This window comes from Pituophis catenifer, unplaced genomic scaffold (genome assembly GCF_029215685.1).
Source record: "Pituophis catenifer annectens isolate HBS135680 unplaced genomic scaffold, rPitCat1.0.hap2 SCAF_2, whole genome shotgun sequence".
NCBI lineage: Eukaryota > Metazoa > Chordata > Lepidosauria > Squamata > Colubridae > Pituophis > Pituophis catenifer.
Genome location: NW_027256882.1, coordinates 169,625,336 through 169,640,609, shown reverse-complemented (window position 1 = coordinate 169,640,609; position 15,274 = coordinate 169,625,336). Strand labels below are relative to the sequence as shown.

Sequence of the window (15,274 nt, the reverse complement as noted above, 5' to 3'; positions counted from 1 at the left end):
TTTCTTTAATTTTACCCACACTCAACCTTCCTAGTCTTTTAAGTCTAATTCAGCTGACAAACATCCCTCTCTCAGAGACTCCATCGTCAGCCTTGTCCCTAAGTGCGCTGGTGAACCTCCTGCTCAGTCCATCCATATGGAGCCTTTCTTGGCTCCAGGTTAGAAAACATAGATGTCCCCTTGCAAATTCATCAAAATTTAAACAGCATTGGTTTCTGACTTCTTTTTTTTTTTAAGGGATGTTAAAAACTAAATGCATTTGAGAAGCAAAGAAAGTTATCTGGAGAACTTCATTAAGCTAGAGCTGAACATTTCCAGCTCTAAGAAGAAGACGGAGAACTTTGCCCTAGCTGAGGGTGGGAGGAGGGCGAATCGGGCTGGGCTTTTCTGGTATTTCAAATCCATCATGCTTTACAACCTGCTTTCAAAGGGGCTTAGTGCTGAAAGTGGCCAGGACTGGAGTTGGCCCCCATCTGGTTCTCATCTCTCCCTCCGAGCAGGAGATATCAAAGGGGTTGAAGCATTGTTTATGATGCCGCACAAATCCCTGGGAGACTGTGGCATATCACTCAAGGCTTCCCCCTCCCCACCATCCCCTTTATGAGCTGTTCCCCCCCCCAACTTCATCAGACACACTGTCAGTTTTGACAGTGAGCCCTGCCCCAAAGGAGAGTTGCCATGGATTTTTTTCAACCCTTTCTCTTTTCTTGTCTTTCTCTCGCCCAACTAACAGACATGACGTGCTTTGGAAGGGTGATTGCTTGTCCTTCAGAGAGGGATTTCCTCCCACCCATATCCATTTTCTTCATTTCCCCTCTCCTCCTCCTCTTCCTCCTCTTCGTGGAAAATGCTACCATTCCCTCTTTCCTTTCACACACAAAGCAAGCTAGGTTCTGGGTTCTAACTCCCAAATGAAGGGGAAGACAGAGAGTTTTCTCTTGGAGTAAACCTCTGTCTAGGTCAGAAGCCTACTACCCAAAAAGCTAACAGAACTATATTTCACATGGAAAGGTTTGCCTGTTCTGTGCTGCATTCATGCCTCGTCTTAAAACATTGGGGCAGTCGCACTGCAGCATTCATTAGCCACAGGCTCAACTTTGGAATGACCAGGTGTGCCAGAAGAGGTTAATAAACACTTGCAAGCGGCCTCCAACATTTATAGGATGCTACACAAGTGTAGTGGAAACCTAACCGCCGCCACCATCAACCCCTGAATTTTATAAAATCAGACCTTCTTCTTTGCAGGGGAGAAAGAGAAGGAAGATCAGTATACTTCTGCACATGAAAATAACTGAACATTTTTCCTTTGCAAGAACATTTAAGCATGAATGGTGTGAATGGGTTTTAATCTTTTAATTTTAAATGTTTTTATAATGGTTTTTTAAATGCATTGTAAGCCGCCCTGAGTCTCCGGAGAAAGGTGGCATATAATAAATAAATAAATAAATAAATAAATAAATAAATAAATAAATAAATAAATAAATAAATAAATAAATAAATAAATAAATAAATAAATAAATAAATAAATAAATAAATAAATAAATAAATAAATAAATAAAATAAATAAAATAAATAAATAAATAAAAAAAAAAACACTGCACACGAATATTTTGGAAAACTACTGTTGCCTACACTGTGCATTAGAATAGTACTTCGGATTTGATTCCCAAAGGATACTGTATGTTTGACGTACAGTAAGGCTATGCAGCACTCCAGAAATAGTGCAGAAGGGTTCTTCTATTAATCACTCTTCTAAGGATCATCAATTTTTGATCCTCTTCTAAGGATCACCAATTTAGCATGGAAATTCTTCTATATATAACCTTCACTCCCTCATTAACTGGAAATTGTTTTTTTGGGGGGGCAAAAATCTATATTAACATTACCTAGGAATTATTTCCTGAAATGACATTTGGGGGAGAATTTTGGAATTGATTCTGATGTTTCATCCAGTACAGGAAGTAGCCCAGTTAAATTTATGATAGAAAAACACTTATCCTTGTGATTGGAAAAACCTATGAGTTTCCTTTTCTGGGGCAAATGGAGAATATTTGCTTTGAGTAATTTTTTTTTTTTTAAAGGAATGCAGTAAGTAAGTGCTGTATTTCAGAGAAAGAATTCCCAAAGAAGGGGTCATTTAATTCTAAGAGATTTGTGGTTTTGTTGGGAAAAAAAGTATCTGAATAGCTAAGAATGTGAAATCTGATTTCTTATCATAGGAAAATGTAGTACTCGGGCTTCCCTCCCAGTTTATGGTGGTTATGCTTTGTGTTCCAAAGAATGCCTCCCACCCACACGCACCTAAAAATAAATGTTTAGTGCACATGATTATTCACTACAATAAGATCACCAGAAGCAAAACCATAACAGTGGAGTTAAGGAAGCATCCACAAATTGCTATTTTCCTGTTATTGAATGCAGGTCATCTATCCAGTGCTATCAGTATAATAATAAATTTAGGATTGGGATATTTTTAAATTAAGTACCTTGGACATTAGGATCCTCTACATGGCTGCAGTGAGGCTATTCAGTTGATCTGGAGATGCGGTCATCTCAACAGTGGGGGCCTGACTTGCTCCGTGTTTTTCTTTTTCAGGTGGGCTCTGGGGCTGGAGAAGGTTTCACCGTCAATGTCGCTTGGACAGGAGGCCTTGAACCCCCAATGGGGGATCCAGAGTATTTGGCAGCTTTCCGGTAGGCCGTCTTGCTTCACGCTTTGATACAATGCCTATTCTTCCAATAGGGCCCTGTTGACTTATGTTGGCAAAGGCTGCTCTGAATAACTTTTTAGCTGCAATGGAACAATTTACTTTTAGCGGAGGGGGGGAGGAGGGGAAATGAAGGAAGAAAAGAACAAGCTGAGTTAGGATAGATTTCTCCAAGCTGGTGCTCCCCAGATGTTTGAGATGACAACTTGTTTCATCTGGCGTCATGTTGAGGATGATTCAAGGAAAGCATCTGGCAGGTTTGCTCCCACTTTAGGCCAGATTTAAGTGTGCTTTGTTCCTCCTTACAATAGCTCCTGTGCTAATTCTGGAGCTGAGCTTATCGTTTGATGTAAGATGTGAACCCTTTGCTGCCCGAGCGGCCAAAGATCAGAACTGAGGAACAAAGTAGGCAGTATGATTTATTTGAACAAGTTTACTTTTAGTAGCCTGTACGAACTTCGTCTAAAGGGCTGCAAGCATGCCTGTTTTTCTTGGCTGATTGTTTTCATCATATGGGACAGGAAGGCAGGGAACGGGGCGGGCAGAACTTCAGAGTCAGGGAAGGAAGCCTAAGAGTGTTTATACTTGGAAGTCAGGCTCATGAAGTCCAGTGGGATTTTTTCCAAATAAACATGATTAAACATAGGATCAGGCTGTAAATCTTTCTTTCCTGGGTTGTCAGAAGTTGCACGCACACCTCCGCTGGTAGCTCTGACACACTTTCTCCATCTCCTCTCCCCACTCCATTGGCCCAAAGTCGTGGCTGCTCCTACCAAACTTCTGAAAACATTAAAGACCAAACCAGTTCAGTTCCTTCTTTTGTGACCCAGAACTGTTATAATATAGTTTCTCCCCAGGATGTGAAGTCAATGACAGAGGCACTATGTTAAGAGTCCTCCCTCCTGCCATCATCATCCTAGTTGCTAAGACCTGTGTTGCTAAGCTTCCCATATACTCGTAGCATTTTTTTTGGGTGGGGGGGCAGTATGCAAGTCACCTTCCCGTTACAGACATAATTTTTCTGTAACCATCCAGTAAGGCAGGTCAATGTTAGGATCCCCATGTTTCTGAGAAGACCGGGATAAGAGACAGTGGCTCTGAATAACTGAAGGGCTGAAAAAAAAAAATGGTCTTACTCATTCTTAGTTGAGTTTCCTAAGGCCAAATTAGAGGTCATGTCAGGGGTGAAATCCAGCAGGTTCTGGAGAACCGGTAGCGGAAATTTTGAGCAGGTCAGAGAACCGGCAAATACAATCTCTGGCTGGCCCCAGAGTGGGGTGGGAATGGAGATTTTACAATAACCTTCCCCCAGGAGTGGGGAGGGAATGGGGATTTTGCAGTACCCTTCCCCTGGAGTGGGGTGAGAATGGAGATTTTGCAGTATCCTTCCCCTGCCATGCCCACCAAGCCACACCACGCCCACCAAGCCACGCCCACAGAACCGGTAGTAAAAACAATTGGATTTCCCCACTGGGTCATGTATGTATGGAGTATGAAGTGCCATTAGCAATTGCGTGGTGCAACCAGTAATGTAGGAAAGCAAAATGGATCTACATCCCATTCAAGAGAAATATTATTTCCTCACCTATTTTAGGGTTTCCGTCTCAAATTTAGTTTTGGAAACTGCCTTAAGGTTGTAGCTATGACAGACAAAGCAACTAAGCGGCTACAGAAAGACCGACCTGAAGGCTGCCTGAAATCTTGGGGCTTACAATTGGTCCACCTTTGCTTTAAAAAAATCATTCCCGCAAATACCGATGCATCTTTTTGGCATTTTGGATTGCTCTGCTGCATCACCGCTCTGTAGCACGCCGAGGAGCTGTGTTCTGGTGAGCCTCTTACACCCCCAAAACCACCCAACCAAGAGTTAGTAGAGCTTGGGAATGCCATATGGTCAGAGCTAGCCTCTCCGGCCTGATGAAGGAGACCCACAGCACTTGGCAGAGTCTCCCTTTTGAATTGCAAGGCCTAACTGTGCCAAGCCTGGGCTCTGGCAAAAGGCCACCCTCCCACAGCTGCCCAGCACATGTGCTTTGATTGCACTTAAAAGGGCTCTATAAATAGTTTCTTTCCCCTACCCCACATAGCCCCACTTTTGCTCCACGCAGAAATGCAGCTCCCAGGCCCTGTGCCTCTTTGAGTCGCTTGCCAAATGTGATCTGGCTGACGGATGAGTTTCTCTTTATGTCCCAGTGGGCAAGATGGAAGGCCTGTCGGGCTCTCCGCGTATGAGGTCTGGGAATGAGGTGGCGCATCAGGGGAGGAGTTCCAATCCAAGCCAGATTCCTCCCTGACATGGTTGGGACCTGCTCCAAGCCGCCTTAAACTTCCATTGTCTCACAAAGAGGGCTGGATGGTGGCTTTCTGTGGGAAGAGCACGGGCATGCTTTCAAACTCAGACCAGATACAGAGGCTGAAAAGTAGCCCAAGGAAGTGAGATATTGGTTGACAGTCTGTTCTTTTTAAAAAAATAAATAAATAAATCTCTGCTTTTCTTGGAGGTGGGGAGGAGGCAGAGGAGGAAGTAGCAGTTTTATAGATTGTGAGTTAATGAGCCTGAAATTATACACACAGTGCTTGCTTGATAGTAGAGGATCCAGGAGGTTGGGGGCCAGTGTCCATTGGTCAGGCACCTCTCATGCTGAGTTGCGTTCAGCTTACCTTCTCACCAAAGTTATTTTCATCTGTTTAGCTTTGTTTCATATTTTCGTTTGGATTTTTAAAAACTAAGTGCGGTCAAGGGTGGGGGTAAGGGGAGGTTTTATACCTTTCATCTTTCAGAAAGGTTTGGGGTGGGATTTACTGCTAAAATTGCTATCTTCCACTTGAGCAAAATTGTTTATGTGTTTATTAATGGAAAAAATGCTGAAGAGGAAAATGGAAAAATGCTGGAGGGAGCGGGTTCACACACACACACACACAGAGAGAGAGAGAGAGAGAGAGAGAGAGAGAGCTCTGTTTCTCCAAGACAGATTCAGCCCTCAAGAATGTATTTGGTATGAACGATTTTTAAAAAGTAATTTCCTGAGGGAAAACTCTATGTGGTTCAGCATCACATGTGGTTGGAAGAGTCATTCTTTGGTCTCCCATTTTAAAAAATTAACTGAATTTATGTCCCATTGAAAGAAATGGGATGAATTGGGATGGGGGAGGGCAACAGGGCAGGAATTCTCTCAAGATGGCTTCCCTTCCGTTCAGGCAGGGGCTAAATCCAGATTTGTTCAACTTTAGTGTCAATATGGGCCTCAAAAGATTTAGTGATTTCCATGGTTTTCTAAATTATTTAGTATAACACTGTGCCTAGTTGCATAACGTCTTGTCCTTTCACGTTTATACTTCAGCGTATCATGGAAATGAATTATTGCCATTTTTAAAAATAATAAACAATAAAAGAGATCTAGCAACATTACGGAACTGATACAAATGGAAAAATGCATGTGTAAGATGGTTGCTTTTTTTTTTTTTAATCATACCCCATCCTGGCCCATCACTGTGCCTAAGCAAGGCAATGATTTATGTTGTGAATAAAAGCCTGACACATCCAAGGAGTCCAGAAAATCACTGAGGCTAACCATCCTGATTTAATTTAATTTCTGAATTTAATTTCATTTTCTCCTCCTTTGCAGGACTGTGGTGATGCCAATTGCCCAAGAGTTCTCCCCGGATGTGGTGCTGGTATCTGCAGGGTTTGATGCAGCCGATGGCCACCCTCCTCCACTGGGGGGTTACAAAGTCTCAGCCAAATGTAAGGGTCCTTCAAGGTGGCAGTTAATCAGTTAAGAGTGGTGGACACTCTGATGTGAGAATGAACAGTTTGCTCTTTGCCCAAAGAGAACATCTGTCCAGCTGTTGCCTAAGGACTCTGCAGCATCTCTAGGGCAATACTTTTGAGAGCTTGAATGATCATTAAGTGGGAATGTGCCAGAAAGGACATCTTACCATATAACGGTTTTCTTTAAGTTTCCATTCATGATTCTTTAGAAGCATGTGAAAGGAAACCAATTATGACAAAGATGAGTTGTGTGTGCAGGCTTTTCTTCTGTAATGCCCAGTTATAGGCTTTGCTTAAAGACCAGATCTTTGCATCTGCAGAGCAAGGACACGAGACAATCCTCCTTGAACATGCAGAACATCTTCTCTAGCAGGAGAAGGGATGTGGAGAGGGTTTCAGGAAGCTAGGAAATTTGGTGAGAGCAGAGTTAGATGACTCGCAAAAGGTTTTTCGTCTGTTCATTTTTTGGTGGGAAAGGATGTCCTCGGTCTCAGCTAGGAAGGGCTTGTACTCTTGACTTTTCTCGGAGAGACCCTACCTGAGAGGTCTAATTCCCTGGTTTCTTTTGTTTTCCTCTGCAGGTTTTGGTTATATGACCAGGCAGCTGATGAATGTGGCTGGTGGGGCTCTCGTTCTAGCCCTGGAAGGAGGCCATGACTTGACCGCCATTTGTGATGCTTCGGAAGCCTGTGTGTCTGCTTTGCTGGGTAACGAGGTGAGTGGATTTGGAGCACCCCCCCAGCCTGTCTCACTTGGTAGAACAAGTAGACACCTTCAGAAAAAAAAAAGTAGTTTCACATATTATCTGATCCTGTGCCATTTTGGACTTTAAAGGAGATGACCAGCTTTTTGAACTGCACTTAGGGGAAAAAACATGGAAGCCAGTGCTGTTCACACAGCAGTGGTGTAGTATGGGCAAACCCTGGAGTGACAACAACTGCATGCATCACCAGACTAGTTATAATTTCTGGATGGTCTTTAAGAGCCCATGTAAAGTAGATTTCAATAATCCTACCAGGAAGTGACCAGGACATGAATGGCCAAGAAGATCTTGGATATGGATATGTGCAAAGGACCCCCCAGGCCAGGAAAGAGACCAGCAGACTGTGCCACTCGCCTTTAATAATCTGACAACATTCACTTTATAGATACACCATGTTGGAACATGTGGAGGGGTCATTTCTAGCAACTGTGGCCAAACAAAACTCTACCCAAGTATTTGAGCTGGCTTTAACTAAAAGTCCAATACAAAGAGCTTTGAGCCAAATTTTAATTTAATTTAATTTAATTTAATTTCCAATTTATATACCGCCCTTCTCCCTGAGGACTCAGGGCGGTGTACAGCCAAGATAAAAAAACATAGAATACAAATATTAAAACATTTAAAAATATATATGAATTTTGGCCCGAAAGTTAAGAATCACAAACTAATTAAAAGAATTTAAAAATTTCTTCTAAGCCAACCCAGCTTGCTGAAAAAGATAGGTTTTCAGGGAACGACAGAAGGCATTGAGGTCATGGATTCTTCTTATCTCCGGGGGCAACTGATTCCAGAGGGTGGGAGCCCCCACAGAGAAGGCCCTCCCCCTGGGGGCCACCAGCCTACATTGTTTGGCTGATGGCACCCTGAGGAGGCCCTCTCTGTGGGAGCGCACGGGTCGATGGGAGGTCGTCGGTAGCAGCAGGCGGTCTCGGAGATAGCTAGGCCCTATGCCATGGAGCGCTTTAAAGGTGATAACCAAAACCTTGAATCGCACCCAGAAGACCACTGGGAGCCAGTGCAGCTCGCGCAGGAGCGGTGTTACATGGGAGCGCCATGTTGCCCTCATCACTACCCGCGCTGCTGCATTCTGGACCAGCTGGAGCCTCCGGGTGCTCTTCAAGGGGAGCCCCATGTAGAGAGCGTTGCAGTAGTCAAGGCGAGAGGTGACGAGGGCGTGAGTGACTGTGCACAAGGAATCCCGATCAAGAAAGGGCCGCAACTGGCGAATCAGGCGAACCTGATAAAAGGTCCCCCTGGTAACAGCCGTTAGATGTTCCTCCAAAGACAGCTGCCTATCCAGGAGGACTCCCAGATTGCGAGCCCTTTCTGTGAGACTCTTTTGGCTTTTAAAGGGCATATAAGACCAGCCCCAAATAATAACTCGATGAGTTATTTGGGGACCTCATGATACCATCAGTTTCTGGTTCAAAAGATGGATGCACATGTACACAGGAAGCCCCTTTCTATAACACTGTCTATGCACAGACACATCCCCATTTTCCCCAGTGCTATTGGAACAGAGTCACTGAGAGGAAAGGGGAAACCATGGAGATCCTCTCCTTGCAGATGTCTGCAGGTGTCAGAAACAGTGATTTTTTTTTTTATTTTAGAAGGTTCCTTGAGGAGAAAAAGAAACTTTAGTCCCTCTCAGTTCTATAAATGTTAGGCAGAGTGTTTAGAAAAGCTCTCCACCTTAGAAATGCCGATCATGATTACTGATTTTCTGTTCTCATGAACTGTGGCAACCAGTGGTTTGTTCTGCCAGTCAACATCAGGTGGCTACTGGAAAAGCTCAAAGCACTCCTCACAGCTGGGCAAGCCAAGTAATTCGGCTCAGCGGTCTCAAGGAGGATATGGGCTACCGGCCCACAATTCAGAGTGTGGATATTCCTTTTTGGAACATATTGAATATTTGATCTGGATCGAGTCTTGGTCGGTTCACCCTCATCCCAACCATTACCTCACCCGGGCACTGATGCAGGACCTCCACAGCTGCTTCAGATGTCCGAGAGAATTATCAAACTCCCCATTCTTCACTTGGCAAGGGTCATGCCTCAGGAATGCTCAACAGTCTTTCCAACATCAGGTTTGAATGAAGATCAAAATGGACTGAGAACAATCATTTTCATTCCAAAGTGACTGGAACTGGATGAACACCATTTCCTTGCACACCTTTTCCTAGGACGAGAACGTTGGCCACCGGCCTATATTAATAACTTCTCAAATCCAAATTAGTTTCAATGATGGCTGCTTTTAAATTGGCAGGATTCTCTTCTCCTCTCAGTTTTACAACCTCCTTACCCAGCCAATCGTCCCTTCATTGATAAATTTAATCAACTATGACAGCCAAAGATATAGCCCAGGGTGCCTGGCTGCATATCTATAACTTACATCTCCATACCCATTTATCACTCTGTCTTTGTTTTTGCCAACTTCACACAGCTGCAGGTCATGCTTTTCCTTGGATGAAGAGCCTTCCTTATCCTCTCCTCCTTTCCCTATTGATTATATTTTATATGTGTCTGTGTGGGTGTGTATATAAATAAATATGTGGGTGTGGGTTAAATTGCTTGCAGTCCAGGCAATCCTTCCCAGAGGTTTTGTATAACTCATTCTAAACACGCCTCTTTATTTAAAAGAAAGTAAGTCCAGCTTAGTTACTCACAGAGAGCTATAACAGGGAAATCCCATTATTTTGTTTATGAAAAAAACGATCCCGCCTTATATAGAGCCATGATACTCTGGTACCAAGCTGTGATCCTTCTTCAAATTTAATTTTTCTGGCCTGCTGGCAGTTTATATATTTATTTATTGGTTCGATTTATATGCCGCCCTTTTCCGGAGACTCAGGGCGGCTTACCATGCATTAAGCAATAGCCTTCATACTTTTGTATATACCTGCTTAGTAGGGCTCCCCCCCCCCAGTAAGTGGTGTTCTTTGCCTTTCAGCATGCACACCTTAGCAAGGGTACCTTAGCAAACAATTCAGTTGCTGATCCCTTATGGCCTCTTTTCTTGCCTCCTTTGTTCCAAACTTACAAACAAACATTCTTTTATTCCACAGCTTGAGCCTCTTCCAGAAGAGATCTTGCAGCGGAAACCTAGCACCAATGCTGTGCACTCATTGGAGGCAGTAATCCAGGTGCAAAGTAAGTGGAGGGATTCCTCTTATTGTGAAGTATAGAATGGGCACATGGAAGAGAGGGACTACTACAAGTAGCTGCTTGGCACTGCAGTGGTCTGCGGGAATGCTTTTGAGAGATAGGAGGAAGAGACACAGAGGACTAGGCAGTGGTTAAATAAGAGGCAGCTTAGCCTGCAGAAATCATGGGACCGTGGCTAATGTCTCAGAGGGTCCCTCCCTAGTGTCCTGGGCCTTGTAATGGCAAGGGGTGACTGATGTATTTTACAAGATTCTGTTACTGTAATTTTACAACAATGTTAGTACTCATAGATAGAACTTCTTGTTTGGACTGCTTCTGAAGGTTGACACCAATCTTATAAATCTGAAAATACATCTCTCCCGCATTCGCCTTTGCAGCCAAAAAAGCTAGGGGTGGCCACTTCCAAGACATTTGCCACACACCCATTCTTTTAAAGTGTTTTTTTAATCAGGGCAACATGGTCTACCCAAATATGGGACGGAGCATACTGCTTCCGCTTCCGCCTTTCAGCCCCAATCCAGGACCCTTTGCAGGCAGTCGCTTTCGCGACAAACTATTTTTGTATTAAATTTATATTTACCGACAAGGAATTTATCTTTATTTCTTTGTCAGTAAATATAATTTTAACACACCCATTGTTTTTGTGGGCAAATCTGCCTTTTATCTGCCTAGCTTGCTGCTCCTGTTCCTCCTCTTCCCGTCTCCCAAGGACATTCTCACTGACCATATTTAACAAATTCTTGAATACAATGATACCAGTGGTGGGTTTCTACCGGTTCGCCCCGGTTAGGGTGAACCAGTAGTGGTGGCGGCAGGAGGCTCCACCTATCTGTCTGGACATCATTACGGATGCTTTGCTCACGCACGAGCACGCTCATGGTTCCAAACTGGTAGCGAAGGTAAGTGGAACCCATTATTGAATGATACTATTATTAGTATAGCAGTAATAAAGAAACTGAATGGTACAGTGCCAAGTTGAAACATGGGAGACTCTGATGCAAGTAAAAATAAACCCTCTCAGCCCAGTCTGCCTCACACAGTTGTGATGAAAATTAAAGAATTCCAGGCAAGAAAGATGAATTACCCATGCAATTTTAGGATCTATGGAAAGAAAGGTAGATTCTTCCGACTGTGTGCAGTTTGCAGTCTGAAACTGCAACATTTTTAAACATTTTGAATTGTTCCTAGATAGCCCAGATCTGGAATAGCTGGAATCCAGCTAGTATTGTGATAAGGGTTAAAAAGCACAGGGTATGTTCCAAGCTTGCTGTACTGAGCCTTTAACTATCACCCAGTGCTGTTACAACACATCTGATTTTGTATGGTGGGCATGGAGTTTCAAAACAAATCCCCTCAGTTTGGATCCTTGGATACACTGTATGACTCGGTGAAGGTGGGTCCCTCTGCACATCATGTGTCAGAGTGGACACTGATCCTGCCTTTTCTCTTCTAGGCCAGTACTGGAACTCTGTACGTCGTTTTGCCCCCACTGTGGGGTATTCGGTTTTGGAAGCCCAGCATCATGATGTGGAAGAGGTGGAGACAGTGACAGCACTGGCCTCACTTTCTGTAATGGCCGAAAAAAAGTGAGTGTGTCTCTTAATTATTAAAACCACCAGTCTGCAATGTCGCTATCGGGAAAGACAGGGGTATCAAATGTTGAAGCCAGTCTGCCAAGGCTAACTTAGCAGGGCGAAAGGTGCTTCTGAAGTCAAAAATGTCTTGGGCAACAGCACCAATCAAAGGCCAACCCCATCAGATGCCCATTTTTATTTTGGAGAACTATTTGCCTGTTGGAGCATTTTAATTCAAAGCTCCCTGCCAAAAGGGCAGAAGGAACGTTCCCCATTTTACCAACTGCATGCAGCTCCACTTTCAAGATGTTGGGACGTCTCACAAATTGGTCTTGAAAAATAGCTGTGGTGCATCTGCCTATAAGATGAACTGGGTCCAAGTTGCAGCTCAGGGAGATGTGCAGAGTTGATCAAGTCTGACCGAAAGGGGAGAGCCACTGTTTTGGACAAAACAGCATCATGAATAACAATGTTTGATTGGATCCGGGAAACTGTGCTCTCCCCTGGGCTTGGGTCCAGTCTACCTTTTAAGTTGGAAGGATGGTGTTTAGTGTAGCAGCTGTGCAGTCATGTGGAAGAAAGATGGCTAGGGAAGACAGGGTTTTCCCAAACTAATTAATTCCTACTTATTTTACTTTAGTCCCCCTAATTAAAAATAAGAGCATGCTCTCCAGAGCCAAATCTAAGGGGCTGACCTTTATCCTGGAACCATCCCTAAACTATTTTTTTTTTTTTTGCTTTAATTTATATGCCGCCCTTCTCCGGAGACTCAAGGCGGCTTACAATGCGTTAAGCAATAGCCTTCATACTTTTGTATATTTATACAAAATCAGCTTATTGCCCCCACAATCTGGGTCCTCATTTCACCTACCTTAGAAAGGATGGAAGGCTGAGTCAACCTTGAGCCTGGTGAGATTTGAACTTGCAGTAATTGCAAGCAGCAGATGTTAATAACAGTGCTTTAGTCCACTGTACTAAATGGCTCTAATTTAGGCTCTGATTTTCTCATTTAATACAAACATGTAAATACTGTTCCATACTGTTGTATTTGGGGCAATTTTTGCTACATTCTGCATTTTTGGGAAATCCTTCAAGGGCAACCCTATGTGAGATACATCTCAGACCTGCATTATGATGCAATTGGTGATAGGTAGGTCCCTGGAACAACTCAGCTTTCTGACAGACAGATCTCTCTGCTATCCTTTGACTCCCTCCCACCTCCCAGAACTATTCAAGCAGGACTTGAATGTTTGACCAATTTATCTCCAAGCAAGTGACATAGCTTAGATTTGATCAGTGTCTTTTCCTAATCCTTAACATCCTGGCTTCTTCTGTTTTAGGCGGCAAGGAGAACCAATGGAAGAAGAGCCCATGAACCAATGAAGAGCTGTTCTATCCTCCACCAAGAACACATCATTCTTTGTGGCTTGTTACTTGTATCACAGTCCTAGCTCCCGTCTGCCGCACAGCCCACATTACCCTCAGCCACAAAGCTGGAAAACTGACTCCCAAGTGCAGGCAGAGAGGCTCTGTAGAAGAAGGCAGGTGGCAGACCTTCCAGGATGAATAGCTACCCCTGGGGTGTTACCCACGTGCACAATTCTGCCAACGCAAGCAGCAGAAACAGAGGACACAGGAGAGCAGCTATATGGACTGCCAAATTGGACATTTTACTCTGATATCGGGGTGGTGCCTTTCCCCTCCAGAACCAAAGATGTCCATAGAGTGATCCTGCTGTATAGGAGCCCAAGTCATTCTCCTTTTTTTAAGCAAAACTTGGTTCCTCAGTTGAGGATGTCCCATCATCGAGGGAGCTGGACTGTGCATGGAGAGAATGTTCAGAAGACAAACATTGGATGTCAGACAATAGCCAACATCTTTATAGGACTGACCCAGCCCAGTTCCTACTAACCACTGTCCTAATTACACCTTTTTGGTCTTGGACCTTCTTAATTTGCACTATTACACAGATCACACAGGCACAAACTTTGTTCTACCTTCCATAGGATTTTGTGGGAACAAATTGCACCTCCTTGTGGACTTGAGTCCTTGACTTGACCATTCCTCCAGCATCAAGGCACTATGAAAATGCATAGCCCTGTGGTGCTTGTGACTGGTTGGTTTGTCCAGATCCATAAAAGTAGGCAGCCTTATTCCAAAGAGTAAACTTCAGGGGTGGGGAATGGGGGATGGATGCTGTCAGCAAGATAGATTGTTCCTCTATTATCCCAACCAGTATGTGGCATTTGAATTCCCTGTAACTTTCATTTCTTGGGGATTTCTTTTTTCTGTACCTGTTAAAACAACAACACAAGTGCCTATGCAAGGGCCTTATTATTCAAATGAGGAGTTAATACCTTCCATAGCTATCCAATCTTTGTGGGATAATGGAAGATAGCTCATTCTAATTTGATCAGAGAGGCTGCTGCTGGCACAACCACTTTTCTACGGATGAAAGGCAGTTCATGTGAAATGTGCATATCTGTTTTGCTTTCGTATCCATTGCTGTCTGCGTGTGCTGGAAAGTTGCGTTCAGTCGCAGCCTCCCAGCATGTGAGTGAGAGGCGCCCATGACAACGATCCACACATTCCTAAATTGAAGCATCTTCCACACGGGACATTTGTCGTGTTCAAAGGGGGTCTTTCTTACTGTTCGTAGTGAGATTGTGTATTTGGGTGGGGGGGAGGCCGGGCAAGGTATGGAAGAAGGATGTAAAATATATACCATGTGCTGGATCTAAGCCACCCAGTAAATTGAGCCTTTGCTATAGTCCTTTTGCTTTTTTTTCCCCCTCGCAGCCAAAAGCAGCATTATTTTTCAGATATTTGATGACATTGACACATACATTCAGATTCCTCCAGCATCAGCAACACAATGCAAATCTGTCCTGCCACGCAGCAACGTGAATCTTCCCACTGTAGCTCCCTCCTGCCACATGGATCATGTGGGGAATAGATGAAGCAAGACTTGAGTTGGAATGCTGTGTATGGCAGCGTTTTTTAAAAAGCACCTGAAGAGACAGCCATTAGTTTCATACGTGCAGATAATGGATTTCTTTTTGCTCAATGTCTTTTTTTTGCATCTGGCAGATTCTGGTGCTCTCCCCTCCCAAATGAAATCCGTGAGTAGAGAAATTACAATGCCATCCCCAGACTGACAGGATCTAATGATCTGGAGACAGATTGTGTTGTATCAGATAAAAAAATGGATAGTGCAATTTCTTGACATTTTAAGAAAGTAAAACATACAGCATTGAACATGACCGTAAACTAGACTTCATGTGGTTATGAGA

At 43.7% G+C, this 15,274-nt stretch overlaps 1 protein-coding gene across 2 annotated transcripts in view; it reads left to right on the top strand.

The window, feature by feature from the left end:
- HDAC7 (histone deacetylase 7) overlaps positions 1-14,735 on the top strand; it is a 236,173-nt gene extending 221,438 nt beyond the window's left edge. For both annotated transcript variants that reach the window (XM_070938019.1, XM_070938018.1), the window contains 6 exons: positions 2,597-2,694; positions 6,335-6,453; positions 7,062-7,195; positions 10,308-10,392; positions 11,861-11,993; positions 13,322-14,735. In XM_070938019.1, the coding sequence (XP_070794120.1) occupies positions 2,597-2,694; positions 6,335-6,453; positions 7,062-7,195; positions 10,308-10,392; positions 11,861-11,993; positions 13,322-13,364 (612 nt within the window). In that variant the 3' untranslated portion in view covers positions 13,365-14,735. The remainder of the gene's footprint in view (positions 1-2,596; positions 2,695-6,334; positions 6,454-7,061; positions 7,196-10,307; positions 10,393-11,860; positions 11,994-13,321) is intronic.
- The last annotated feature ends 539 nt before the right edge of the window (positions 14,736-15,274 follow it).